This window comes from Triturus cristatus, chromosome 11 (genome assembly GCF_964204655.1).
Source record: "Triturus cristatus chromosome 11, aTriCri1.1, whole genome shotgun sequence".
Lineage (NCBI taxonomy): Eukaryota > Metazoa > Chordata > Amphibia > Caudata > Salamandridae > Triturus > Triturus cristatus.
In genome coordinates this window covers 1,107,057,448-1,107,082,583 of record NC_140594.1, presented here as the reverse complement: position 1 = coordinate 1,107,082,583, position 25,136 = coordinate 1,107,057,448, and the positions used below count along the sequence as shown (strand labels likewise).

Genomic DNA, 25,136 nt, shown 5'->3' with positions numbered 1-25,136 from the left:
AGTCCAGGGTAAGCCAGCGGTCTATGGGTCCAGGTTAAGTCAGTGGTCTCTGGGTCCAGGGACAGTCAGCGGTCACTGGGTCCAGGGACAGTCAGCGGTCTCTGGGTCCAGGGACAGTCAGCGGCCTCTGGGTCCAGGGCCAGCCAGTGGTCTCTGGGTCCAGGGCCAGCTAGCGGTCTCTGGGTCCAGGACCAGCCAGCGGTCTCTGGGTCCAGGACCAGCCAGCGGTCTCTGGGTCCATGGCCAGTCAGCGGTCTCTGGGTCCAGGCCGGCCTGCCAGTGGGCTCTAGGTTCATGGCCAACCCAGCAGTCTCTGGGTGCAGGGTCAGCTAGCGATCTCTGGGTCCATGGCCAGCCAGCGGTCTCTGGGTCCAGGGCCAGCCAGCGGTCTCTGGGTCCAGGGCCAGCCAGCGGTCTCTGGGTCCAGGGCCAGCCAGCGGTCTCTGGGTCCAGGGCCAGCTAGCGGTCTCTGGGTCCAGGAACAGTCAGCGGTCTCTGGATCCAGGGACAATCAGCAGTCTCTGGGTCCAGGGCCAGCTAACGGTCTCTGGGTCCACGGCCAGCCAGCGGTCTCTGGGTCCAGGGCTAGCCAGCGGTCTCTGGGTCCAATGACAGTCAGCGGTCTATGGGTCCAGGGACAATCAGCGGTCTCTGGGTCCAGAGACAGTCAGCGGTCTCTGGGTCCAGGGACAGTCAGCGGTCTCTGGGTCCAGGGCCAGCCAGCGGACTCTGGGTCCAGGAATAATCAGCGGTCTCTAGGTCCAATGACAGTCAGCGGTCTCTGAGTCCAGGGAAAATCAGCGGTCTCTGAGTCCAGGGTAAGCCAGCGGTCTATTGGTCCAGGGTAAGCTAGCGGTCTCTGGGTCCAGGGCCAGTCAGCGGTCTCTGGGTCCAGGGCCAGCCAACTGTCTCTGGGTCCAGGGACAGTCAGCTGTCTCTGGGTCCAGGGACAGTCAGTGGTCTCTAGGTCCGGGGATAGACAGCGGTCTATGGGTCCATGGCCAGTCGGCGTCCATTTTGAGGCCTTACCCTGGGGTTCTGAGTCAGTCAGGGATAACTGAGCGTTCCCTTAAGGGCCAATGCTATATACCTGAATGTTGATTGCCCCAATACTGATGCACGTCAAAATATCCAATACACTCAATTTAAGTGCCTTACTCTTGTGGTCATGTCGCGTCCTTATTACACCAATGTGTGCTATCTGGGCTATCCTGATCAACTTCTTCAGCATCTGCAAGTCGTGCAGAACGTAGCGACGCATCTATAATGTAAACTTTCACGCCATTTACTCGTATTTAAAAGAGTTACACTGGTTGCCAGTCAAAAAGAACATTTTGTTTTAAGACCCTTGTTCTAGCACATCAGGGGTTTTATGGTGATGGTCCACAGTATTTGTCTGCAAGGGTGCGGCAATACTGCCCAATGAGAGCGCTCGGCTGATGGTGGTCACTCGCTTTAAGCGGGTTAGGAGAGGGGGTCCTCTTTTACGGTTCTGGCCACGAAAGCATGGAAACCTTACCTTCTCATCTCAGAGACACGCAGAATGAAGGATGTTTCCATAAGAGGTTACCAACTCATCTGTTTAGGTCACATTGAAGTTTTTGAGAGCTTACCTGTTTGATCAGCGCCAGGACACTGTCCAAGTAGCTGCGTGAGCTATATAAGCTCATTCATTCATTCTCTATCATCAATACATTTGTTGATGAGTATGTCTTTGTTTGCTGTCTGTGTGTCCATATTAACACAGTACACAGCAACATACAGGCCTTACATCAAAAATATGCATTTAGTACAAGCTAGATCCACTGTCGGTTTAAGCTTATCCTCTATGTGATTGTGTTGAATGCCGCTGTGGAGCTTTGGTCCATCATCAAAGCCCACTATGGTGATGCTGCTGGTTACGCTATTTGTACAATCTACTTTATAACCATTTTTTGCTTCAAGAACTGCCTAATGTGATTGCTGCGCAGTGCCTCTTGTCTTGGTGATAGTTTAATGCAGTAAGAAATGCGAATCTAAAAAAAATTCTTGCTGAAACTAAAATAAAATTCTACCCTGGTCCAGATTTGTAGCATTGACATTTGTTATTCTTACATTTTTTAAGACAGTGGTTATTCATTCTAGAATTCATGTACTCAACAGGTACAGTCACACAAATTGCCTTTTCCTCACCCTCTAAATTCCGACAGAATAGCAGGAATGAACAGAAAACCTGACTTCACCCCGTCATTTGCAGACTTGCCTCGGAAGCCAATGAGCAACCAGGTAAGTACCACTTGCTGGGTGCCTTTTACTCACAGTATTTACTATTGCAGTGCATCACCATGTGTATGCTTTCCGTGATGCTATTGTGTCTGTGGGTATCTTGCCATCTGTATTGTTGCGAGTCAATATTTTTGTATTCGATATATTGAGATAGAACTATAGGGGCAGTATTACATAGAGGGAGTATTTTGGTACAAGTCTTAAAGGACCTTCTAGGGTTAGTGACTGAGGGGACTGATCAGCATTTGTATACCAAAGAAAAGGCTCTCGCAGCTCTGGTAGGAGGAAATTCACCCAGTGCTCATCAGTCAACGGTCCCGATCAGTATACACAATTGAAGGATTCAATTCACTCTTGTGCATATCAGACTCAGGACCTTATCAGGAAAGAGGGTTATGATCGCTTACTGCTCATCAAATTAAAGCCCTCTCAGAGTTTAAATCTGAGGGCATCTGATGTCCTTGTGCACATCATTGAAAAGGGTCTATCATATCTTCAGCCGAGTATCTGACCATCCTATGATCAGATCACCCTGCACGTGTCAATCACTAGGGCCCTCCGAAATTAGAGTTACTTGGGGTTTGATCACCTTTTGTAGATCGATGAGAGAACCCCTTTAGAAGTTTGGTCTGAAGAAGGTGTGATCATTTTGGGCAATTCTTTCAAAGAAGTTTACCCGTAGCTGACTCTGTGAAATTGGTTTATTTTGTAAAGATGTGTTCTGGTGTCAACTTGAGTAAGATGTCTTTGAGCGGAATAAAATATATTCAGCCAGTTTATTACATGGCTGCTTAGTGGAACTAATGTTTACGCTTCACTTTCACATGGTCTTGCTTCACACGGAAACTGTCAGGTAACACTGAAGTGCCTGCTTCTGTTGCCCTTCAGCGGTCCTGCAGCAGTAGCAATGGGCTACGGTGTGTTTTTGGGATCCCTTTTCAGCACTGCACTAATAAGGAGTTGAATTGAAAAAGTGATCGCTCTTGTTTTACGTTCACTAAAGCTGATAGTAGCAGTGAGCGCAAAACTGGGAAAATGTGGTAATAACACAGTCATAATGGGCACCAAAAAGTTTGTGTGAACGATCTCCTGTTATTAATACCTATGTCTGAAACAGGCACAATAGTATACAAATACACATACTATACAAATACTATTTACCGTGAAGTGAATTTACAGCCAGTTATTGCATCAAACTTTTGCTGCGATGTAGGAAGGTGGAATCTGACTATATGGTTGCCCCCACTTTTTTCCTGGTGTTTGAATGGTTTTTGACTAGTCTGGCTGGGATCCTGCTATCCAGGACCCCAGCCTATCTGCTTACCCCCTTAAATGATTGGTGTGCATATTAGATGCACTAGTGATTGGATACTGTGGTACCTTATGAGCCCCTAGTATATGGTACCTTAGGTACCTAGGGCATTGGTACTTCACAGGCCTACCAGGGGCTGCAGCATGTATTATGCCACCCCTGGGAAGCATTCACAATCTGACACCACAGGCCCGCTACTGCAGCCTGTGTGAGGTAGTGTTAGCACTCCTCACTGAGGTATAGGTTCCTATATCTCACCATACACACACATATAAACCTATCAGTCACCCCTATGGTAGGCCCTATCAATCCCAAGGGCAGGGTGCTTGGTTTACTATGTGAGGGGGTGCTTCTGCCTGAGCAGGACCCCTCTGCAGCTGTCAGAGTCTATTCTCTGCTGCTGTTTGTGGATGCGGTTAAACCAACTCTTAAGTGCATTATAACCTCGCGGTAAATGCTAACTTTGGAATGACTGCATCAAAACATGTCGTGTTTGGTGTCAAACAACTTGGAATCCTACACCCACACCAGTAACTGGTGTGGGAGTAGGATCCCACCCTTCTAGAGGGGACGACATGTACACCCTGTACTACACGGTAGAAATCATCTAGAGCCCTGGCATCACAAAATGGATGCCACCAGCACAGTCACCGGGCTGCCCTCCTGCTGCTGACCGAAACTCGCAGTGGAGGGAGCTCAACAAAGGGTTTCCTGTCACAGGGAGGTGTCACCACCTCCCAGACAGGATTTAGTGTATTGGAGCTGGGTGGGTGCACTCTTAGAGTGCTTTGAAGTCCTGCACTGGGGGAGCAGTAGGCTCCCCTGTGCATATGCCAGCTCAAACCGGTTCAGGGGCTGCCTGCCCCTGTCCTGGCGCGAAACTGGACAAAGGGAAGTGGGTGTAACCACCCACTACCCTGGCCCTCCTAGAGGAGTGGCCATAGAGCTAGTCCCTCCCATCTTATCAGTATAAGATACCACACATTGCCAATGCAATTTAGATTACACCTGGACGACGCTCATCGAAGAAGAATCCTGGCCCTTCAACTTTCTACTATCTTTAGAAGACCGAAGGATCTCCCTTGGAGTCAAGGAGTGACTCCCCTGCTTGGCAGGGACCTAAAGGACTGAACAACGGTTGCAAACTTTACCGCTCCCGCCGGATCCCGAAGTCCCTGCGTCCCCTGAAGCTGATTTCCTGACCTCTCGTCGGCCATTTTGAGTCCCCAGCGAAGCTGTGGCGTCTGGACCCCACGAGTGACGAGGTACAGCAATACCCGGGAACCGTGCACTGATTTCGAGTGCAAGCCCTGAACGACAAACTACAAACTTGTGCTTTGGACCACTGAATGTCCAAGTCCCTAGCAGGTCTGGAACCCAAGATCAGCGGCCTACCTCGTCCCGAGTGACCTTGGGCTGCTCCTGAAGTTTCCCTGCAAAGGCGTCTTTGCGGTTGCTTGCCCGTTGGCTAGTAGCCCTCCCGAAGACTTTCTGAACTGCTCCAAGGGTTCGCCTGGTTGCTCTGGGCCTGCCCTCACTTACCCTCGCTGGGTAAGTCCATCGGACCTTGCTGGTCTGAACCATCCAAGATCTTCATTCCACACGAGACTTGCAGTTGCCAAGGTTTGTTGGCTCCGATCCGAGTGCCGACACCGCCGTCAGCTGCAGACGTCGTGGGACCCTCCAAATCCAGCTGCTGGTCTTCCTCGATCTCTCCTGGACCACGTGGGCGAAGAGACAAAACACCATCAGCGACGTGAAGAGACTCGACAGTTGTGGTCATCTATCCTGAAGGCCACCGGTCACTGGCAAGTGACTCTGAACTCTGTCCCCTCAATTTCTAGGTCGCCTGCAACTCCAATCCATCGTTGGATTTCCACGGACACTTCACCCGACGACACAAGCAGCAAGACTTCAACGATTCCCATTGAAAGCAGCATCGCGACCCGACACCAAAGGACACCTCTGCACCCGGCTTCCCTGGGTGAGGTAACTCTGGCATTACGGTGCCCAAGTGCGCATTGGCTATCGAAGTACTTACCCTGTAAGTTGTTTACTTGTTGTCCATTCCGAAGTGCCCTAGAACTGTAAAATACAAACCGCGACATTTGCCATTGAAACGCATTGAAACCCGCGTGCGTGTTTAGACACTGCACGCGTCTCCTGTGGGCTGATTACTTACCTGTAAACACTGCAGCAGTGAAGCCCCAGCGATTCCCAAGGCCCTAGGCCTCTTACTTTTGCAAGTCGAGTTTGTTATACCACTATTTTAGTATATGGTCTGGTACGCCCCTAGGGCTACAGCCATATTTGTGCTTAATTTATTGAGAACTGTTGATCTTTTGAATGTTTACCTGGCTCTAATCTCATAAAGAGATTAGTAGAGTATATTTAGAAATAAATACATATATATTTGATATATATACCTGTGTGGTGTCTTTTCATTTGGTAATTCAAGAGATTATAAGGTAAAACAAGCTGCTTTACATTCCTCAGAGACTTAGCCTGAAGGCTGCTCTCCACAGCTACCACTAGGATAGCTTTCTTTAAAAGGTTGTCTTTAAACCTATCTACCAAGAGTCGAATTGGACTGGTGCAAGGTGGCCACTATAACTAGTGACCAGCATATGCCAGGCCAACTTCTCACATTGGTGGGCAGCGTGTGGGATTCCAGCTTGCCATTGTTTTACCAGAAAATCTCTATTTGAATTACTAACTGAAAACCACTTAAGGTACTCAAGGTACATATAAAGTCAAGCTAGTATCAATAAGTTCTACTGAACTTAGAGCTGTTTGTGAAGGGACAAGCACACCCTTGCTACAGCTCAAGCTAGGTTTAGTAGGCCACAACTAGTGTAGGTAGTACAACACTGCACAACACTAGTATGCCTCACCAGGATGGAGCCAGTGGGTCCATCCCATCTCAGTACAAAGATATAGCCTACACTGAGCTGAAGGCCTTATGCTTTGCAAGAAATCTGAGGGTGGGCAGGAGTCCCTCATCACAACACCTGATAGATCTGCTAGTAGCAGATGACCTGAGACAAGCTCTAGGAGCTAGTGGGTCTGGATCAGGGGGTGGGTCACACATAGTCTCTGGGTCTGATGATGAAAATCAAGATGACCTGGACTCTGTGGGTGAAGGGCCAGACCCAGATGGGTATGAAGAGAATAGAGGAAATCTCCCTAAGAGAGCTGACAAAGTGGGAGACAGGCCTAGGTCCCTCTCAAGGGACTCTGACAGGTCATACCACTCTGGAAGAGAATCTATTCCACAGAGGAACTCCAACTTTCCCAGGGAGGCCTCCTCTGACAGAAGGTTCAAGATGCTCCAGTATGAGGAAGCTAGGCTTGCCCTCAGAACCAAGCAATTGTCCTTAGATAGGGAAGCCTTCGAGTTCCAAAGAGCTTCAAAGAAGGAGGGGTTAGATGCCCCTGGTGGCAGCAACAGTGTCCCTAGAGGCAGAGATTACATGCCAGATCATAGGAACCTGTCCAAGGTTGTTCCTCCCTACCAGAGTGGGGATGATATCCACAAATGGATAACTGCTATGGAGAGGGCCTGTAAAGTTCAACAGGTCCCCCAGAAACAGTGGGCAGCAATCTTGTGGCTCTCCTTTTCAGATAAAGTTAGAGACAACCTCCTCACTGTTAGAGAAGAGGATGCTAATGATTATGAATCCCTGAAGAGTGCATTAATAGATGGGTTTGGCTTAACCACTGAACAGTACAGGTTCAAGTTCAGAGACACCCAGAAAGCACAGACTCAGGATTGGGTGGACTTTGTAGATTGTGCTACCAAGGCTCTGGAGGGTTGGATAGTTGGCAGTAGAGTCACTGACTTTAAAGGATTGTATAATTTGATTATGAGAGAGCAGATCCTTAATAATTGTCAAAACCAACTCTTACACCAGTACCTGGTGGACTCTGATCTGACCTCTCCCCAAGAATTGGGAAAGAAGGCAGACAAATGGGTCAGAACCAGGGTTAGGCCCAAGAACCAAGGTGGTGACCAGAAGAAAGATTCCACTAAGCCCAAAGAGAAAGGTGGGGATGATAAAACAGAAAAGTCCTCTGAAGGGCCCCAAAAACCCAGTTCTGGGGGTGGGTCCCAAAATCCTTCCTCTTCCAATAAGAAACTATATTGCCATGTGTGCAAGCAACCTGGACACTGGAAAACTGACTCCAGCTGTCCAAAGAATGGCAATAAAGAAAATGTTCCTCCCTCTGCAGCTCCAACACCTCCTGTTACTACCAGTAGTAATCCCCCAGGTGGTGGGAGTGCACCCAAAAAATTAGTTGGGCTTTCTTGGGGAACTCAGGTGGACTCTGGCCTAACCAGGTCCCCTACACCAGCAACTCTAGTCTGTGATGGTGGCATGGGGTTTGCCAACTTTACCATAAGTCCCAATACCTTGGGCAGGTACAGACAAGAGCCTATGATCAATGGTCAGAAGGCTGTGGCCTACAGGGACACAGGGGCTAGTGTCACCATGGTGACAAGGAGACTAGTGCCCCTAGAACAGCTTTTACCTGAGTTTAGCTACCAGGTGACCAATATTGATGGAATTAGGACAGACCATCCCATGGCAGTAGTAAATCTCAGCTGGGGAGGGGTCACTGGCCCCAAGACAGTGGCAGTGTCCCCAACCTTGCCTGTAGATTGTTTACTGGGGAATGATCTAGAGATCTCAGCCTGGGCTGAGGTAGACCACAATGCCCATTTAAGAATGTTAGGCATCCCTGAGAGAGTGGATGAGACCCTGAGGGCCTCACCTCCACCCCAGGAGAAATTAAGGGGAGTGAATCCTGAAACTATGGATCACTCCACACAAACAGAGAGCATAGGGGGTGACGAACAGTCCTCCCCCCACCAGACTAAAGGTAAGGGTCATCTTTCTAAGGGAACTGCCCCTGCCCCTTGTGAAGTAACTGCCCCAGAAGTGGTCAGGCCTGTCCTGGCCACAACTCTGATGGCAGGGGATCCTTCCAAGGTGGCACCCAGTCTGGAGCGGGTACCCTGCCCCTCTCTACCCTGCCTCAGTCAGCCCAGGGCTGCAGAGGTCAGGGGGGTCAGTGGACCCTTAATGGGCCCCTGTCCAGAGGAACCCCCCCATCAGCAGATTAGGGACACCCAGCAGAGTAGTTCTAGCCAGGTGAATATTCCTCTACAAACTGAGGGATCCCCTTTACCCCTAGGTACAGGTACCCCCCAGATGGACTTTGTTGGGCACAGGGAAACCTGGGGCATAGTTGCCCCAAACATTTCAATGCCCTCCACTACTCCAACCAGAGGGACCCAACCCCCAGCTGTAGGCAGCCAGAGGTTGACCCTTAGGGCCAGATATGACACAGTCATGGACAGAAAGGCTTCCATGGTGACCAGTGTGCTGAGGAAGTTGAGACCACCCCAAATAGGGCCTCACTTCCATACTCAGACACCCCACCAGCCTACTTCTGTACCAGAAAACAATACAGGTAATTTCCCTAGACTTTGGAGAAACTCCAAAACCCCTTGGGGTAGGATTTCCCAAGTGGACCATGAGACAGGGAGCAACCATGCTAGTGCAGGTTCTTCCTTATATGGCCACTCAGGAAATAAAGGCTTAACTGGGCAAGGTTAGCCTTATCTCTTTTCGTTTGGGGGGGGGGGTTATGTAGGAAGGTGGAATCTGACTATATGGTTGCCCCCACTTTTTTCCTGGTGTTTGAATGGTTTTTGACTAGTCTGGCTGGGATCCTGCTATCCAGGACCCCAGCCTATCTGCTTACCCCCTTAAATGATTGGTGTGCATATTAGATGCACTAGTGATTGGATACTGTGGTACCTTATGAGCCCCTAGTATATGGTACCTTAGGTACCTAGGGCATTGGTACTTCACAGGCCTACCAGGGGCTGCAGCATGTATTATGCCACCCCTGGGAAGCATTCACAATCTGACACCACAGGCCTGCTACTGCAGCCTGTGTGAGGTAGTGTTAGCACTCCTCACTGAGGTATAGGTTCCTATATCTCACCATACACACACATATAAACCTATCAGTCACCCCTATGGTAGGCCCTATCAATCCCAAGGGCAGGGTGCTTGGTTTACTATGTGAGGGGGTGCTTCTGCCTGAGCAGGACCCCTCTGCAGCTGGCAGAGTCTATTCTCTGCTGCTGTTTGTGGATGCGGTTAAACCATATACTCTTAAGTGCATTATAACCTCGCGGTAAATGCTAACTTTGGAATGACTGCATCAAAACATGTCGTGTTTGGTGTCAAACAACTTGGAATCCTACACCCACACCAGTAACTTGTGTGGGAGTAGGATCCCACCCTTCTAGAGGGGACGACATGTACACCCTGTACTACACGGTAGAAATCATCTAGAGCCCTGGCATCACAAAATGGATGCCACCAGCACAGTCACCGGGCTGCCCTCCTGCTGCTGACCGAAACTCGCAGTGGAGGGAGCTCAACAAAGGGTTTCCTGTCACAGGGAGGTGTCACCACCTCCCAGACAGGATTTAGTGTATTGGAGCTGGGTGGGTGCACTCTTAGAGTGCTTTGAAGTCCTGCACTGGGGGAGCAGTAGGCTCCCCTGTGCATATGCCAGCTCAAACCGGTTCAGGGGCTGCCTGCCCCTGTCCTGGCGCGAAACTGGACAAAGGGAAGTGGGTGTAACCACCCACTACCCTGGCCCTCCTAGAGGAGTGGCCATAGAGCTAGTCCCTCCCATCTTATCAGTATAAGATACCACACATTGCCAATGCAATTTAGATTACACCTGGACGACGCTCACCGAAGAAGAATCCTGGCCCTTCAACTTTCTACTATCTTTAGAAGACCGAAGGATCTCCCTTGGAGTCAAGGAGTGACTCCCCTGCTTGGCAGGCACCTAAAGGACTGAACAACGGTTGCAAACTTTACCGCTCCCGCCGGAGCCCGAAGTCCCTGTTTCCCCTGAAGCTGATTTCCTGACCTCTCGTCGGCCATTTTGAGTCCCCAGCGAAGCTGTGGCGTCTGGACCCCACGAGTGACGAGGTACAGCAATACCCGGGAACCGTGCACTGATTTTGAGTGCAAGCCCTGAACGACAAACTACAAACTTGTGCTTTGGACCACTGAATGTCCAAGTCCCTAGCAGGTCTGGAACCCAAGATCAGCGGCCTACCTCGTCCCGAGTGACCGTGGGCTGCTCCTGAAGTTTCCCTGCAAAGGCGTCTTTGCGGTTGCTTGCCCGTTGGCTAGTAGCCCTCCCGAAGACTTTCTGAACTGCTCCAAGGGTTCGCCTGGTTGCTCTGGGCCTGCCCTCACTTACCCTCGCTGGGTAAGTCCATCGGACCTTGCTGGTCTGAACCATCCAAGATCTTCATTCCACACGAGACTTGCAGTTGCCAAGGTTTGTTGGCTCCGATCCGAGTGCCGACACCGCCGTCAGCTGCAGACGTCGTGGGACCCTCCAAATCCAGCTGCTGGTCTTCCTCGATCTCTCCTGGACCACGTGGGCGAAGAGACAAAACACCATCAGCGACGTGAAGAGACTCGACAGTTGTGGTCATCTATCCTGAAGGCCACCGGTCACTGGCAAGTGACTCTGAACTCTGTCCCCTCAATTTCTAGGTCGCCTGCAACTCCAATCCATCGTTGGATATCCATGGACACTTCACCCGACGACACAAGCAGCAAGACTTCAACGATTCCCATTGAAAGCATTATCGCGACCCGACACCAAAGGACACCTCTGCACCCGGCTTCCCTGGGTGAGGTAACTCTGGCATTACGGTGCCCAAGTGCGCATTGGCTATCGAAGTACTTACCCTGTAAGTTGTTTGCTTGTTGTCTATTCCGAAGTGCCCTAGAACTGTAAAATACAAACCGCGACATTTGCCATTGAAACGCATTGAAACCCGCGTGCGTGTTTAGACACTGCACGCGTCTCCTGTGGGCTGATTACTTACCTGTAAACACTGCAGCAGTGAAGCCCCAGCGATTCCCAAGGCCCTAGGCCTCTTACTTTTGCAAGTCGAGTTTGTTATACCACTATTTTAGTATATGGTCTGGTACGCCCCTAGGGCTACAGCCATATTTGTGCTTAATTTATTGAGAACTGTTGATCTTTTGAATGTTTACCTGGCTCTAATCTCATAACCAGATTAGTAGAGTATATTTAGAAATAAATACATATATATTTGATATATATACCTGTGTGGTGTCTTTTCATTTGGTAATTCAAGAGATTATAAGGTAAAACAAGCTGCTTTACATTCCTCAGAGACTTAGCCTGAAGGCTGCTCTCCACAGCTACCACTAGGATAGCTTTCTTTAAAAGGTTGTCTTTAAACCTATCTACCAAGAGTCGAATTGGACTGGTGCAAGGTGGCCACTATAACTAGTGACCAGCATATGCCAGGCCAACTTCTCACATGCGACAAAACAGCAAACTGAGTTTACTGTCGCGCCATTGCCTTTTCTTTGTATCATCCACACTTCTATGTTTTCATTCTCTGTTAATCACATGAGCACTGAACATGGGTTTATTGTACATATATATACATAATATACAGTAGTTTCATGATATGAAAAGATATAATAAAGAAAAGTATTATTTGCTGAAGTCAATGTGCGTTTGTGGTTGATTCTATGAAAAAATAGTTTTACGTCATGTGTTGTCATGTAATTGGTAACTTTGCTAGGAACCATTGTTCTCCAGCATTGGATCTTTCACAGATTCACATGACTGAATCATCCCAGTTATTGAGGCGGGAGTCACACGGTATCATAATTAAAATGCAGTACCAAAGCTAGGCTTTAAAAGCCTGCATAGGCCACCTTGTTAGCCTATCCACTAAAGCGAAAATCCGAACACTTAGCCAATCAGATTCCTGATAAGAAACAAGTTATTTACCTGTAGACCGTGGCTCTTCGAAATCATCACTCTTCCTGTCACCACCGTACCTCAGATTTCTTACCACAAGTCATGTGAAGGGAGTGTCCCTCAGCTCTGGGCTTTGTTTCCTTGGAGAAACCTATTTTTGAATTTTTCAACACATTCTGACCATTACTTTCTGCTACATCAACCTGCCTCGCCTCTGGGTGACTGTTCCTAACTGGAATCATGGCAGAAAAAATGTATTTAAAAAAATGTCTCTTCAGACCTTGTGGATGCTGTGGGAAGCTAAGGCTTTTTTTCTGCAGATTCCCACAAGGAGTGTATTTATTGTCAGCACCATTCCCATACACCTAAGCAGTGCAAGATCTGTCACACTCCTGTCACACTTTCTTTTCAAAGACACTCAAGGTCAGAAAAGCTAGACTACTACTATGGCTTCAAAGGATTGAAGGAAATCACATAAAGGTACATCTGTTTAAAAAGAAAATGAAGAAAAATGTGTATGTGGGGGGATTCTGTAAACATCAAGTTGTGGGCCACCCTGTGCATCAGGTGGACCACCACCAACCTGCATACAAGTTTGTACACATGCATAAACTTGTTGATGATAGAGTGACTTTGATTAATGGTCCCGAAGAATGCACCTGAACCTAATAATTGGTCCAAGATAGGGCAGAAATATGTTGACCTTTTTTCTCTAGGGGAGATCCTTTTATTAACTTCCCTTCACTGTTTTTAGGTCTCGCTGAGTCAACGCGCATGCGCTGCTCGGAGAGACTTCAGTAGGTGAGTTTTCAAAGTGCTGCTAGCTGGCGACAAGCTTGCGTTCACGCGAGCGTGCACGTGTGAACTGCCAGCCTTCAGCGCCATCCGTCTTTCCTCTTGCTTGCTCCCTGCCTCTGCCCCTCCCCCCGCCTTGGCGCTTACAGACTATTCTGAGCAATAATTTAGCAAACCAGCAGTCGTATCTCAACAGCAGAGTCACTCTTCAATGAACCTGCATTGGCACAATTTAATGTCATTCTTCTCAATGGTACAGCACTGGAACTTATTACCAATAATGTCAGTCTTTAATACACCAATTTGACAACCTTTTAACAATTGTTCTTTAAAGAACAGGTACATAGGCATGGCGATTATGTCTTTAATGGACCAGTACGGCCATTTCTCAAAAATAACACACTATAATTGTACAGTAATGGCACTTAAAAGATCCATATATCCTTGACTAGTGAGTACACACATTTCTGGCGCTGTAGATCATGATAATCGGTATTCGTGGCAAAAACCAACCCGCTTTACATAAAAAATATGTTTGTTATAGCAATCCAGGAAAATGTAGTTCAGACCAAAGGTCTCTGGCGCTGTAGCTACAGGGAAAAATGCTGCTGCATGTACGGAATATTAGGAATGTGTGATATGCCGCTAGTGAGAGACCGCTACATAACATGGTAATTCCGTTTCAAGCACAGTCAGTAAATTAGAGAAATGCCCACAAAAAGGTTGGTACCACCGAATCAAAATACGTACGTTTTACATGCATCAAATGAAAATGAAAAAATCACATAGCATTGGTCTATAACAGTCCGTTTCACAACATACCTCTAGCTCTACGAACAATGATCCAAATAAAAGATCAAGGTTGTGTACAAAATCCTAATACTGTATGTGCACTGCCTCCCTGTGAGGAATCAAATCCTGACCGCCAGCCCCTCCCCCATCATGACCCAGGGTCAGGCTCTTACCAGCATCATTTTGGGACCACCCCAACCACACACACAACCACAACCAACCACACAACCACACACACAACCACACACACCCACATACACACAACCACACCGAACCACCCAACCACACACACAACTACAAGCACACACACAACCACACACACAACCACACACAACCACACACACAACCCCAACACACACACACAACCACACACACACACCCACCCACACCCAACCACACACACACAACCACAAGCACACACAACCACAGACACACACACAACCACACTCACAACCACACACACAACCACACACACACACACACACACAACCACACACAAAAAGGGAGGAGACAACTGCAGCAGGACCTTCGGCTCGATCAGGACAGCAGAACCACCGGAAAAGGAACCCCTCGGCATGACCTGGGCAGCAAGAAGTTGTCACTGGAGACATTGTGATCCTATGAACAATAGTGTCATCAATGATCTAATCTAAACTGTAAACTGTGACAAATAACATCCCTATATATTGCAGTACCACAAAAACAGCAACAAGCATTGGCATAGCCAATAGGTCTCGCCTTTGGGACCTTATAAGTGTTTTGCCTTGCAACAGTTGTTGTTGCACCAAGGATATTGTGCTGCATAACTAAATACTTACAAGGTCCCAAAAGCGAGACCTATTGGCTATGCCAATGCTTGTTATTTTATCCCTTGGGGACATCAGAATAAAATTTAGAATTAGCTTCCAAAGAGGTAATTTCAATTCACTTCACCAACATTTCGTTAGCACTCTGTACCTCTCTCACCCACACCAACTCCTCCTCTATGGTTAAGGAATACTACAAGAAAAGACCACATCAAGAGCTCCTCTCTCCAGTAGAGAGTTGTAGCCCACACCTGGTACCATTTGTCCAGGTTTGAGGAGGGACGCTATGATGAAGCATGTCACCTTTGGGTGGATGAGGGTTCTCGTCCTAAATAATAAATATGTTTTGCATACACTCACACATTTTTCTTCCTTTTCTTTTTAACCAGATGTACGTGTTTATGGTTTGTATTATTTAGGAAGTGATACGCAGATGGTTTGGCTACTAGCTCCTGCTGGACCCCTGTTGTGTTTTAATTCAAAAGATTAAAGCCAGTGAAATGCATAACTTGGAAAGGTAATCTTAAAGAAGACTGACAAAACCCACAAAAGAAGTAATTCTCAAGAAGGTTATCCTAAATGTTTTCCTCAGAGTGAACCTTCGGGGAAGTTGGAGAGAAAAGGGCACAAAAGAACTGAAGTGTCATCCCCTAGACCACACACTTCTACATCCCAGACCTCAGAACACCACATAAAGAAAGAGACAAGTCTCTAGAAGACTTATTCGGAACCTTCTAGTCCATTTAAGGTAAAGGCTCAGAATAAGCAGAAATCTGAGCTGCGGTCAACAGACAGATCGTTGACTACCCCTTTGACAAAGAAAACACCAACGAAAATGGCTTCCTCCTGACGATAATAACAGGTCCGAGAACAGCTTTGATAATGACAGTGTTGACTATGACATCGTCGACTGCGACAACTTTGTTGATGACCGTTCCAATGACAGCCCCTTCGATGGAAGGATCGCTGACGTCACACAAACCGTCTTTGACAACAAAAGTATCGACGAGATCTGTGGGGGTGATATTATTTTCAGATAAAGATTTTCCAGTGCCAATTCTTCTGGAACACACATTACATGATAGGTGCACATCTAACACAAATACAATTTTGCGATTTATTCTATAAAAAAAAATAGCTTTATGTCATGTGCTGTCATATAATTGGTTACTCAGCTAGGAACCATTATTTTCCAGTAGTGGATCTTTCATAGATTCACATGCTTGGATCATATCTGTCACAGAGACGGCAATCTCTTTGTGACAACTTAGTTGACAACAGGGCCGAGGACAACCCCTTTGATGGATGGATCATCAATGACACACAAACATCTGTCAACGATGGAAATTTTGACGAGCTCTTTTTTTAATCTTGAACTTGTCTTTATTAATGACATTGCACAGTATCACATTGCAGATCCGTGATATATATGTTGTAGCACATCATTGCTATACCATATAGCACCAATTATTACTTTCCACATCCTCAGAGTGTCAGCTTATCGCTTGCATTGGTACATTTTTAAAGCTTATCGTAGGCCTTGACGGTGTTACTCAACCTTCACTTGCCCGCGGAGCACTGTACATAGCAATGTTCATCAGTATTATAGATTAGAGAAAAACGAATGTAAATAAGACAATAAGTAAACTAATAAACAAGAGAAACCTATGGCAGCGACTGGCAGCATTGCCCAACACATGTGTGATGAGTATAAAATGTATCTAGGGTCTGACCTTCAGGGAGAATGGCGTATCATGCTTTACGTTTGGGTAAGAGGGCCAATCCTATTTTTTATGTTGGGTGCCGGTGGGGTGTGATTCTGGGCTTTTCAGGGTTCGACCTCACTTTCATTCTGGTCTGCTGTCAGCGACATTCCTTCCAACATTTGTCCCCACTCCGTTAGGTCTCTCTCTGCATTCTCATCAACTCTCAACGGCCTGAGTCGACACTCTTTGGCCACACCCCACTCCCGCATGTCCTCCCTCTATTTATCTAGCGTGGAGGGAGTGGAGAGGATCCAATGTATTGCAATTTTATGTTTTGCCAGAACCAAGCCCAGAAGCGCAAACTTGCGCCGTATCCGCGTCCCCTTTTTTGGCATCGGTGGGGCACTCGATTGGCGCTGTTTAATGGAAACCTTCATTCGCACTGCTGTTGTGGTGCGGAGAATCTGTGTCACCTGACACCAATATTTTTGCATGCGTAAGCAACTCCAGGTCATGTGAAGGAATGTAGTGTGGTCAGTACTGCATCGTGGGCAGGCTGAGGATTGCCTGGGGTGAACCGCACCAATCGCTGCTGGGTCAGATATGTGTGGTGTAGATAATAGAACTGGGTGAGTTTGAACCTGGCATTACTGGCTACCTCTGCCACCTGTGCAAATGCCCTCCTCTACTCTCCGTCCGATAGTGGGGACGATACGTCCGCCCCCCATCTTCCTCTGGCTACGGACAAGTCAATCGCACAATCCTCTTCCAGTGCCTTGTAAATGCGGGAGATAAGCCCTCTGCTGGACCCCAGGTCCAGCAGTGTTAACAGCATGCTGGACTCTGGTGGTTTCTCTGGGAACAAGGTCCATATCTCACGGACTGTGCGCAAGACTTTCGCGTTGTGCAAAAAGTGTCCTTCTGGGATTTGGAACCCATCTTTTGCCTCAATAAATGTAAGGAAGGTCCTATTTAAGGAACATGTCTTTGGCTGTCACACATCCCCCTTCGTACCATTTCGTGATGTTCATGGCTGTCTGAATTTCTTTAAATCCCTGTAGCCATTTGTGTGGGAGCGCCCGGGCATAGGGAGCCCTGCGGAGGACCAGGGTGACTGCCTGTTCCCAGTCCTCTTCTACCCGTCGTATTATATGTGGGCAGTCCCTGGGGGCCCCTGAGCGCATCATAAGATACCTCAGCAGTTTTGACCCACTACCCCGCTCCCCCCAGTACCTCCTTCTCCACTGTGTGCTCGTCCATGCAATGATCCTGCTATATAATAAAGTCTAAAATGTTGGAGACCCAAACCCCCGTAATCCATGTCTAAATTAAGCGTCTCCAATTTCACTCAGTTTTGTCCCCCGGCCTATACCAGTGAGATTAGGAGACTGTCCTGGGTATCAAATGTGGATTTTGGGATGTTACAAAAGGAGTTCTGCAACATGTACTGGCAACGAGGCAGGATCACCATTTTTTGCCAAAGCTACCCTACCTATTACAGAGAGGTTGAGCTTGTTCCAGAATTGAATCGACTCTTTTAGGTCCGTTAGGACTTTACCCATGTTTAATGTGTATTGAGATTCCGGCTGGTGGGCTACCTGTATGCCTAGGTATCTAAAATGGTCACTTTCCCACCTTGGGAGGTCCTGTGCTTCACCGCACGCAAGGGCAGCCAGCGGGAATAGTACCGATTTCTGATGATTAATATGCAGGCCGGACGCTGAAACAAAGGATGTCAGTAACCCCGAGAGCACTGGGATCGCCTCTTCCGACTGACAAATGTATTTAACTATTATACCCCACGGGGCCATGTCCCTCCAAAGCAGTATTGCCAGAGGTTCCATCGCGAAAAGTAGTGGTGATAATGGGCATCCCTGCCATGTACCCCTCTCAAGTTGTATCGCCTCTGATACCAGACCTCTGTTCCGCCCTCAAGCTTTTGGCTGACAATAGAGTAGCCTGACCCAGGCCATATATTCCCTGCCGAATCCCATTCTCCTCAGCACTTCCCATAGATATTCCTACCGCAACCTATCAAATGCTTTTTCAATATCTAGGGAGACTACCCGGCCTGGAGTTCACTATCGGCTGCTGAGTGTAAGACATGGTACAACCGTCGTAGTCAAATGCATTCCTCTCCCCGGTATGAAACCACATTGGTCTTTGTGCACCAGGCAGGTTACTACCCAGCCCCGTCTCATGGCCAAGACTTTAGCAAGTAATTTAGTATCCACCCCCAACATTGACACGGGTCTGTACGAGCCTGGGTCGTTTGCGTCTCTGCCAGGATTAGGGAGCATGACTATCCGTGCCTCCCACATAGATTGCTGCAAACGTCCCACCTATTTTGCCTCCTGTAAAGTCTCCAGCAGGCGTGGGAGTAGCAAATCAGCATGTCTGGTAGAATTCCATTGGGATTCCATCCGGGCCTGGTGATTTACAGCGGGCTATGCTTTGTAGCGCCTCCCGTAATTCCTCCACCTGGAGTGCTGCCTCTAGTCCCTCCCTTTGTTCCCCAGTGAGGCGAAGGAGGGGGACACCTGACAGGTACTCCCCCCCATCAGACGGCATGGACCCTGGGACCACATGGTATATCTTGGCTAAATGATGGAACAGCACAGAATTGACATCCGCCTGTGTGGTGGCTATGGTTCCGTCTGGGTGCCTTAGTGTATGTATATGCGGGGTAAGGACGCTCCCGCTTCAGTAACCAAGCCAATTACTTCCCGGATCTTTCACCTTCCCTGTGGAGCAACTGGTGATACTTGTGCCTGACCAGGCAATCTAACCTGTCCCATATCTACCCAACCCCTCTCTGTGCTTGGAGGAGAGAATCGCAGTCTGGTTCTGATGTCTGCTTTCAATGTTGGAGTCTGGTCAGGCTTTCCTCCGCAGTTGTCAATTCTTGTTCTAGTCGCCTCCTTGTACCCCCACTCTAGACAGGCATTCCCCGCGGGTGACCACTTTAAGCGTGTCCCATTCTACACCTCTAGAGTTTGTGGTCAGCCAATTGATGCCTAGGTAACCTCTAATGCCCTCCCTGAGTTCCTCTCGGAATATCAAGTCACGCAAAGTATCTGGTCGCAAGCGCCACAATGGGACCCTCGGTCTAAGTCGCTCTGGTCCCCACTCCAACATTACCGGGGCATGGTCTGACAGAAAACAGCCAAGCAGTTTGGTTTGTGATACAGCTCTGCATGCCTCCAGAGAAAGTAGGAAACGATCGAGCCTACTAGAATCCTTGCGCGCTGGTGTGTAACAGTGTAACCCCGTTCACCCGCGTGTGTTTCACGCCAAATGTCCATACAGTGTAGTTGGCTCATCACGTCTCTTAAATCAGTCGACATGTGGGGTTTACTATGGTGTTTTGGTGGTTGCCTGTCTAGCGCGCCATCCAATACGCAATTAAAATCCCCTGCCCATATTAGTGGCATCCCAATGTAGAGGAGGAATAGCTTTTCTGTGGCGCTGAAGAAGTCACCATCATCTATGTTTGGAGCATAGATGTCCATCAGGCACACCTCCGCTCCATCAAGCTCACCATGCACAAGCACATATCTGCCTTTCACATCTCCTCGTACTTCCGTAGTTTAAATAGGACCTGTGGAGCCACCCAGATTGCCACACCCCTAGCATATGTGGAATAGGTGGATGCAAATAACTGTCCTCTCCATTTCTTGTGGAGCTTCTGTATTTCAGTGTCTAATAGGTGTGTCTCTTGCAGAATCGCAACATGAGTGCCCTGCCGTCTTAAGTATGTTTGTATTCTATAGCGTTTCACAACCGAGTTAAACCCCCTCACATTCCATGTAATGATTTTAAACTGCCTCATTTCTCCCAGTCTGTGTCCGCCCTGCCCAATGTATATATGATCAGTGTTCAGCCACCATCGCTGCCAGTAACAATTGCAAATTGAACGTTTTTGTAACAACCCACCCCCCGGATAGACACTCCATCAACAAAGCGTGCATTCCCTTGTATTCCCCAATCCTACACCCCCCCACCCCATCCCCTGAACTTCACAAAAATATAATCATCATCGCTCCTGCCACATAAACCAAATAGCATAATCCACGACACACACACACATAGTATGAATCATAAGTCTCATCGTACCTACATACATTTAATTTACAACCATCCATAATATGTCTTCCGCCGAGTCAGGGACAGTGCACTTCTCAGACTTACTACACGTCTGTCAGTTGCGCCCCTCCTAACCACGGTCCCCACTTACACTCACGCATACCACTATCGTTCCAGGACACTCCCACTTTTGCACCAAATTTGCATCCAGAGAGTGGAGGATGTACAGATCTGCAGGACAATAATAGAGAAAAACTGAAATCAGAATATAGAAAAGAAAACAGCAGTACAGAAAAGAATTAGAGCGAGAGTTGGGGGGGAAGGGAAGTTGTCCGCCCGTCTGATGGTGTAGCCCATCCCTGTCCATCCACTGTTCAGGTGAGGCGGGTAGGCCCCACCGTGGTGCAGTGGCCATCCAGAGTGGGAGTCCGGCTGATGATGCCACGTGTTCTCCAGTTCTGTATCCTATTCAATCTCCCATATGTGTTTCCCCGGTCTGTGCCCAAATCAAGGGTCCTCCAGCTATTGAAGTGTACTCTACTACATCCCCCATGCTAACTTTGGAGCTTGAGGCTGTTACTACTTCCACTAAGGCCTTTGCTGCCTCTCGTTTGGCTTGTTGTGTTGAACGGTCGATTCTGGGAGACGACCTGTCTGCACTGCCAGAGTCCGTCCTCACTAATTCTAACGATCCGTCCCTGCATACTACCACTCATTGTGTTGATCGCGAGACTTTTCTGGAGCTTCAGTTACAGCTGTTGTTTTTTCCCATCTTGGTGGCATTTGTGGACCCCCGCGCCGCTCTCCCCTGGTAGATTGTCCTTTCGTCCCCATGAACATCCAGCCAATCCAAAGCAGCTTCCAGGGTTATAAAGAAATGGGCCAGATCCTCGTGGAGAACCTTCAGCCTCATGGGGTAGAGGAGCATGTACTGGATGTTCATGGCCCGCTGCTTCTGTTTCACTCTACTGAAAGATGCTCTCTGCTGCTGCACCAAACGGGTGTAATCTGGGAATATACGAATTACCTGCTTTCCAAAGGCTGGATCTCCTTCGCGCCTAGCGGCCTTAAGGATGCCGTCCCAGTCTCTATAATTTAAGATCTTTGCTATCAGGGTCCTGGGCTGGGCACCCGGTGGTGGTGGTGCCATCAGCGCTCGGTGCACCCGCTCAATTACGAATATCGCAGAGAGTTCCGCTTTGGGAAGTGCCTCCTTGATCCACAATTCTAGAAAGAGTTCTGGATTTTTTCCATCTGCACCCTCCGGGATTCCCACAAAACGCAGGTTGCACCTTCGGGAGCGCTCCTCTGCATCTTCGGCCCGGCATTCCAGGGCTACTGTTTCGAGAGATAGGTCTGTGAGTGTTGCCTTTAATGTAGAGACTTCGTTTTGTAGCTCACTGACACTTCTGCGGCTATGGAGAGTTCCGCAACAGTGTGGAGGTCAGTCCGCAGCAGTCCAACATCCAGTGACATTGTGCCTATTTTTTCCTGAACAGCCAAGCTGAAGGCCTCTATGGCTGAGAGGAGTTGGGCTCCAGTGAGTTCCGGCCAGGCGTGCAACGCCCATTGGGCTCAACGGACTTCATCCCCGCGCCCCCCCCCCCCATTGTGTGTGTCAGCCCGGGCTGAGACAGCTTCACAGGCTGACACACAGACAGTTTTTGAGCAGCCAGCCGCACCCAAGTACTTAAAAGACCATTCACTTGTTAACGAGGCTTTGTTGTTCTTAGAGCCCCTTCTAAGAGCCCCTGCATCTCCACTCTGCCAATGACTGGAAGAATTAGCTCCCCCGACATTTTTATCAGCCCCACCCGAAATGTGTCTCTAGTTGCGCCTCTGGTTTTGGCTGTATGGCGTCGTCCTCCAGTGGTGCCCCGCGTGGGGCTCTGGTCTCGAGGTCCCCTCCTGCGCTGTGTAGTGCTACATTTTCATTTGTTGCACCCCTCTCTGTGGCCTGGCCTTGCCCATGATATGGTTCTTATCTGGGCTGTTGGGCACTCACGGTGACCCTACGTTCCTAGGGTATCTTCGCCGTCTGCGTGGTTCGCTGCAGCTATTTGACTGAGGCCCCCCGGGTCACAATCCAAGCGATCGACAGTGCCAAGGTATGTGGCCCCACTAGTTCTTGTTTGTGTGGAGTCCACACACCAGTGATTATCTCTGCACCCAGGGTCTGTGGGTGGTCTGTGGGTCCCTGAGGCAATATGTCAGCTGCACGGGCCTCAATGATGCCCAAGCGATTGTATTCAGATTCCTTATGTCCCCATGTTAGTCTGCCTTCTGTGAAGCGTGGGTGCCATTATCATATTAGCATAATTGAGTACGTCAGGGAATAGCTCTGAGCTCTGGTTCAGTGACTAGTCCGCGTGCTCCCAGGCCTGGTATGAAAGATCAAATGTGTGGACCCACCCAGGGCAGTTGCTGGCACTCACTGAAGTTCTTGGCCTCGAGGCTGCTGCCCTCCTTCAAGCTCAATTGCTTCTGTTATGGCAGTGTAGATGAGCAGTTCCTGAGGGGGTCACACGGGGAGCGGGGGGATCACTGTGGTGCAAACGTTTTGGAGGAGGGAGATGCTCTTTCATAAACCTATGGTTGTGTTCACACCACCCGTGTGTCACCGTGCCATGGGTCCATGAGGCCTGGCGGGTGTTTTTAAGCATGGCACCCCCCACTCATGCTCCCTCCGGCCCCAAGCTGGACCGGGCTTTTCCAACAGAGTGGGGGGGAATCCCTGCTGTGTCTGCAGATATCGGGTCACAGTGTCCATCTGTTTAATGAAGTCTCCATGATAAATAGCTGGTGTTTAAGAGAGGCAACAATTTCTTACCTGTAGCATTAGGTTTGTGGCTGTGGACCATTCTAGCCTGGTGGTTGAAGTATGGCCTTTTTTCCTGTCAAAAACTAGATGCTGAAATAATGGACAACACACAAAGCATTGTTTCAAGCTTCATAACTAAGGTTAGAGGTAAAAAAATGGTTTCACTTGTGGTGGCTTATGGGAAAGGCAGATGGGCATTGTGTAGAAAAGTGACTGCCGATGTTAGTTTTTACTAATTTGCGTTTTTCTTATTGACAGGACCTCTTCCGCAGGGTGCGCAGTATTCTGGACAAGTTGACTCCACAGATGTTCCAGCAGCTGATGAAGCAGGTTACTGACCTTCCCATCGACACGGAGGAGCGACTGAAGGGGGTCATTGAGCTGATATTTGAGAAGGCCATTTCTGAGCCAAATTTCTCTGTTGCCTATGCCAACATGTGCCGTTGCCTGATGGGAGTAAGTTAATTGGTTGCTTTGGTCAGAATAAGGCCATGTACTGATTTAATAGTAATATGTTCCCAGTGCACTTCATTTGGGTCATGTGCTACAAATTTAAGAGTAGTAATTGTTCTGTTTGTGAGAGGCATCGTTTTTGTCCAATGAGGGTTAAAATAAGGGCGGCGCAGTTTAGGAACTTGTACACTTTCTCCATTGTCATGTCTGTTATCTGTCTCACATTGGACTTTGTGTTGTGTAGTTCACACTAATTGGTAGGATCTGCATGTTTGTTGGACAAAAACTTTGGATGAGGTGCCGATTCTGATTCCAAGCACCCCCTTTGCCTAAAGACCAGCTAGCTCAGTGCTACCATAATCCACCCTAACCCTACCAGGGAGCGAATAGCTTCTGGCAACCACTGAAAATGACATCCCTCACTCCTCGGGGATCATGGTAACAGATCAGAACTTTTCGCTCATTCACTCATGATCTTTTGTTCTCAGAGAAACATACAGAATACACGCTGGGACGTTTTCAATATATTTATTGAACCAATGTTATTCTTGTATAAAATACATGTGCTGCGATAATCAGACAGAAGCAGATGAAAGTGATTACGAGCACCAAAAGAGTAAATGGTAAATACAAGTTTGAGGCATGTAAGCTGTAGATCACCCTCTTTTATATACTCCTGCTATCTAGTGTTGGGTCCGGGTGTTTGCAATTTTTTTCTACGAAGAAGTCTTCTCCAGTCATTAAGTAGGTGACTCATTCTTTCGGTGATATGTGCATAGGCATCGACTCCATTGTTAGATTGTTTTTAGGTCTCGCCTGACCCAGCGCATGCGCTGGTCTGCTGAGACTTATTGAGAGGGCTCCAAAAAGTGCTACCAGGCCAGCCTAGAGCTACAGTGCATGTGTGCGGGCGCGCGCGCCGCGCTTTACCGCGATTACTTTCGCGGCCGCTTTGATGTTTGATCGTGATCGCGATCACTTTCACTTTCGCGGCCGCTTTGCATAGCCAATAGGTCTCGCTTTTGGGACCTTATAAGTATTTAGTTATGCAACTGTTGCATGGCTAAACACTTATAAGGTCCCAAAGGCGAGACCTATTGGCTATGCCAATGCTTGTTTTTACCGCCATCGGGTTCGGACGTGAATTGCTGCACTCTGGTTCGACACTGTTTCTTCGGTTTCCCTCTTTGCGCTAGACACTCACCCTCAACGGTGTTCTTTTGATTGCGTATCCCATT

At 48.4% G+C, this 25,136-nt stretch overlaps 1 protein-coding gene across 6 annotated transcripts in view; it reads left to right on the top strand.

The window, feature by feature from the left end:
* The window catches only part of LOC146786089 (eukaryotic translation initiation factor 4 gamma 1-like), a 582,378-nt gene that overhangs the window by 6,799 nt on the left and 550,443 nt on the right, over positions 1-25,136 (top strand). For 5 of the 6 annotated variants that reach the window (XM_085635562.1, XM_085635561.1, XM_085635558.1 and 2 more), the window contains 2 exons: positions 2,143-2,265; positions 23,704-23,901. In XM_085635562.1, the coding sequence (XP_085491688.1) occupies positions 2,200-2,265; positions 23,704-23,901 (264 nt within the window). In that variant the 5' untranslated portion in view covers positions 2,143-2,199. The remainder of the gene's footprint in view (positions 1-2,142; positions 2,266-23,703; positions 23,902-25,136) is intronic. The other variant, XM_085635563.1, reaches the window with a different exon arrangement.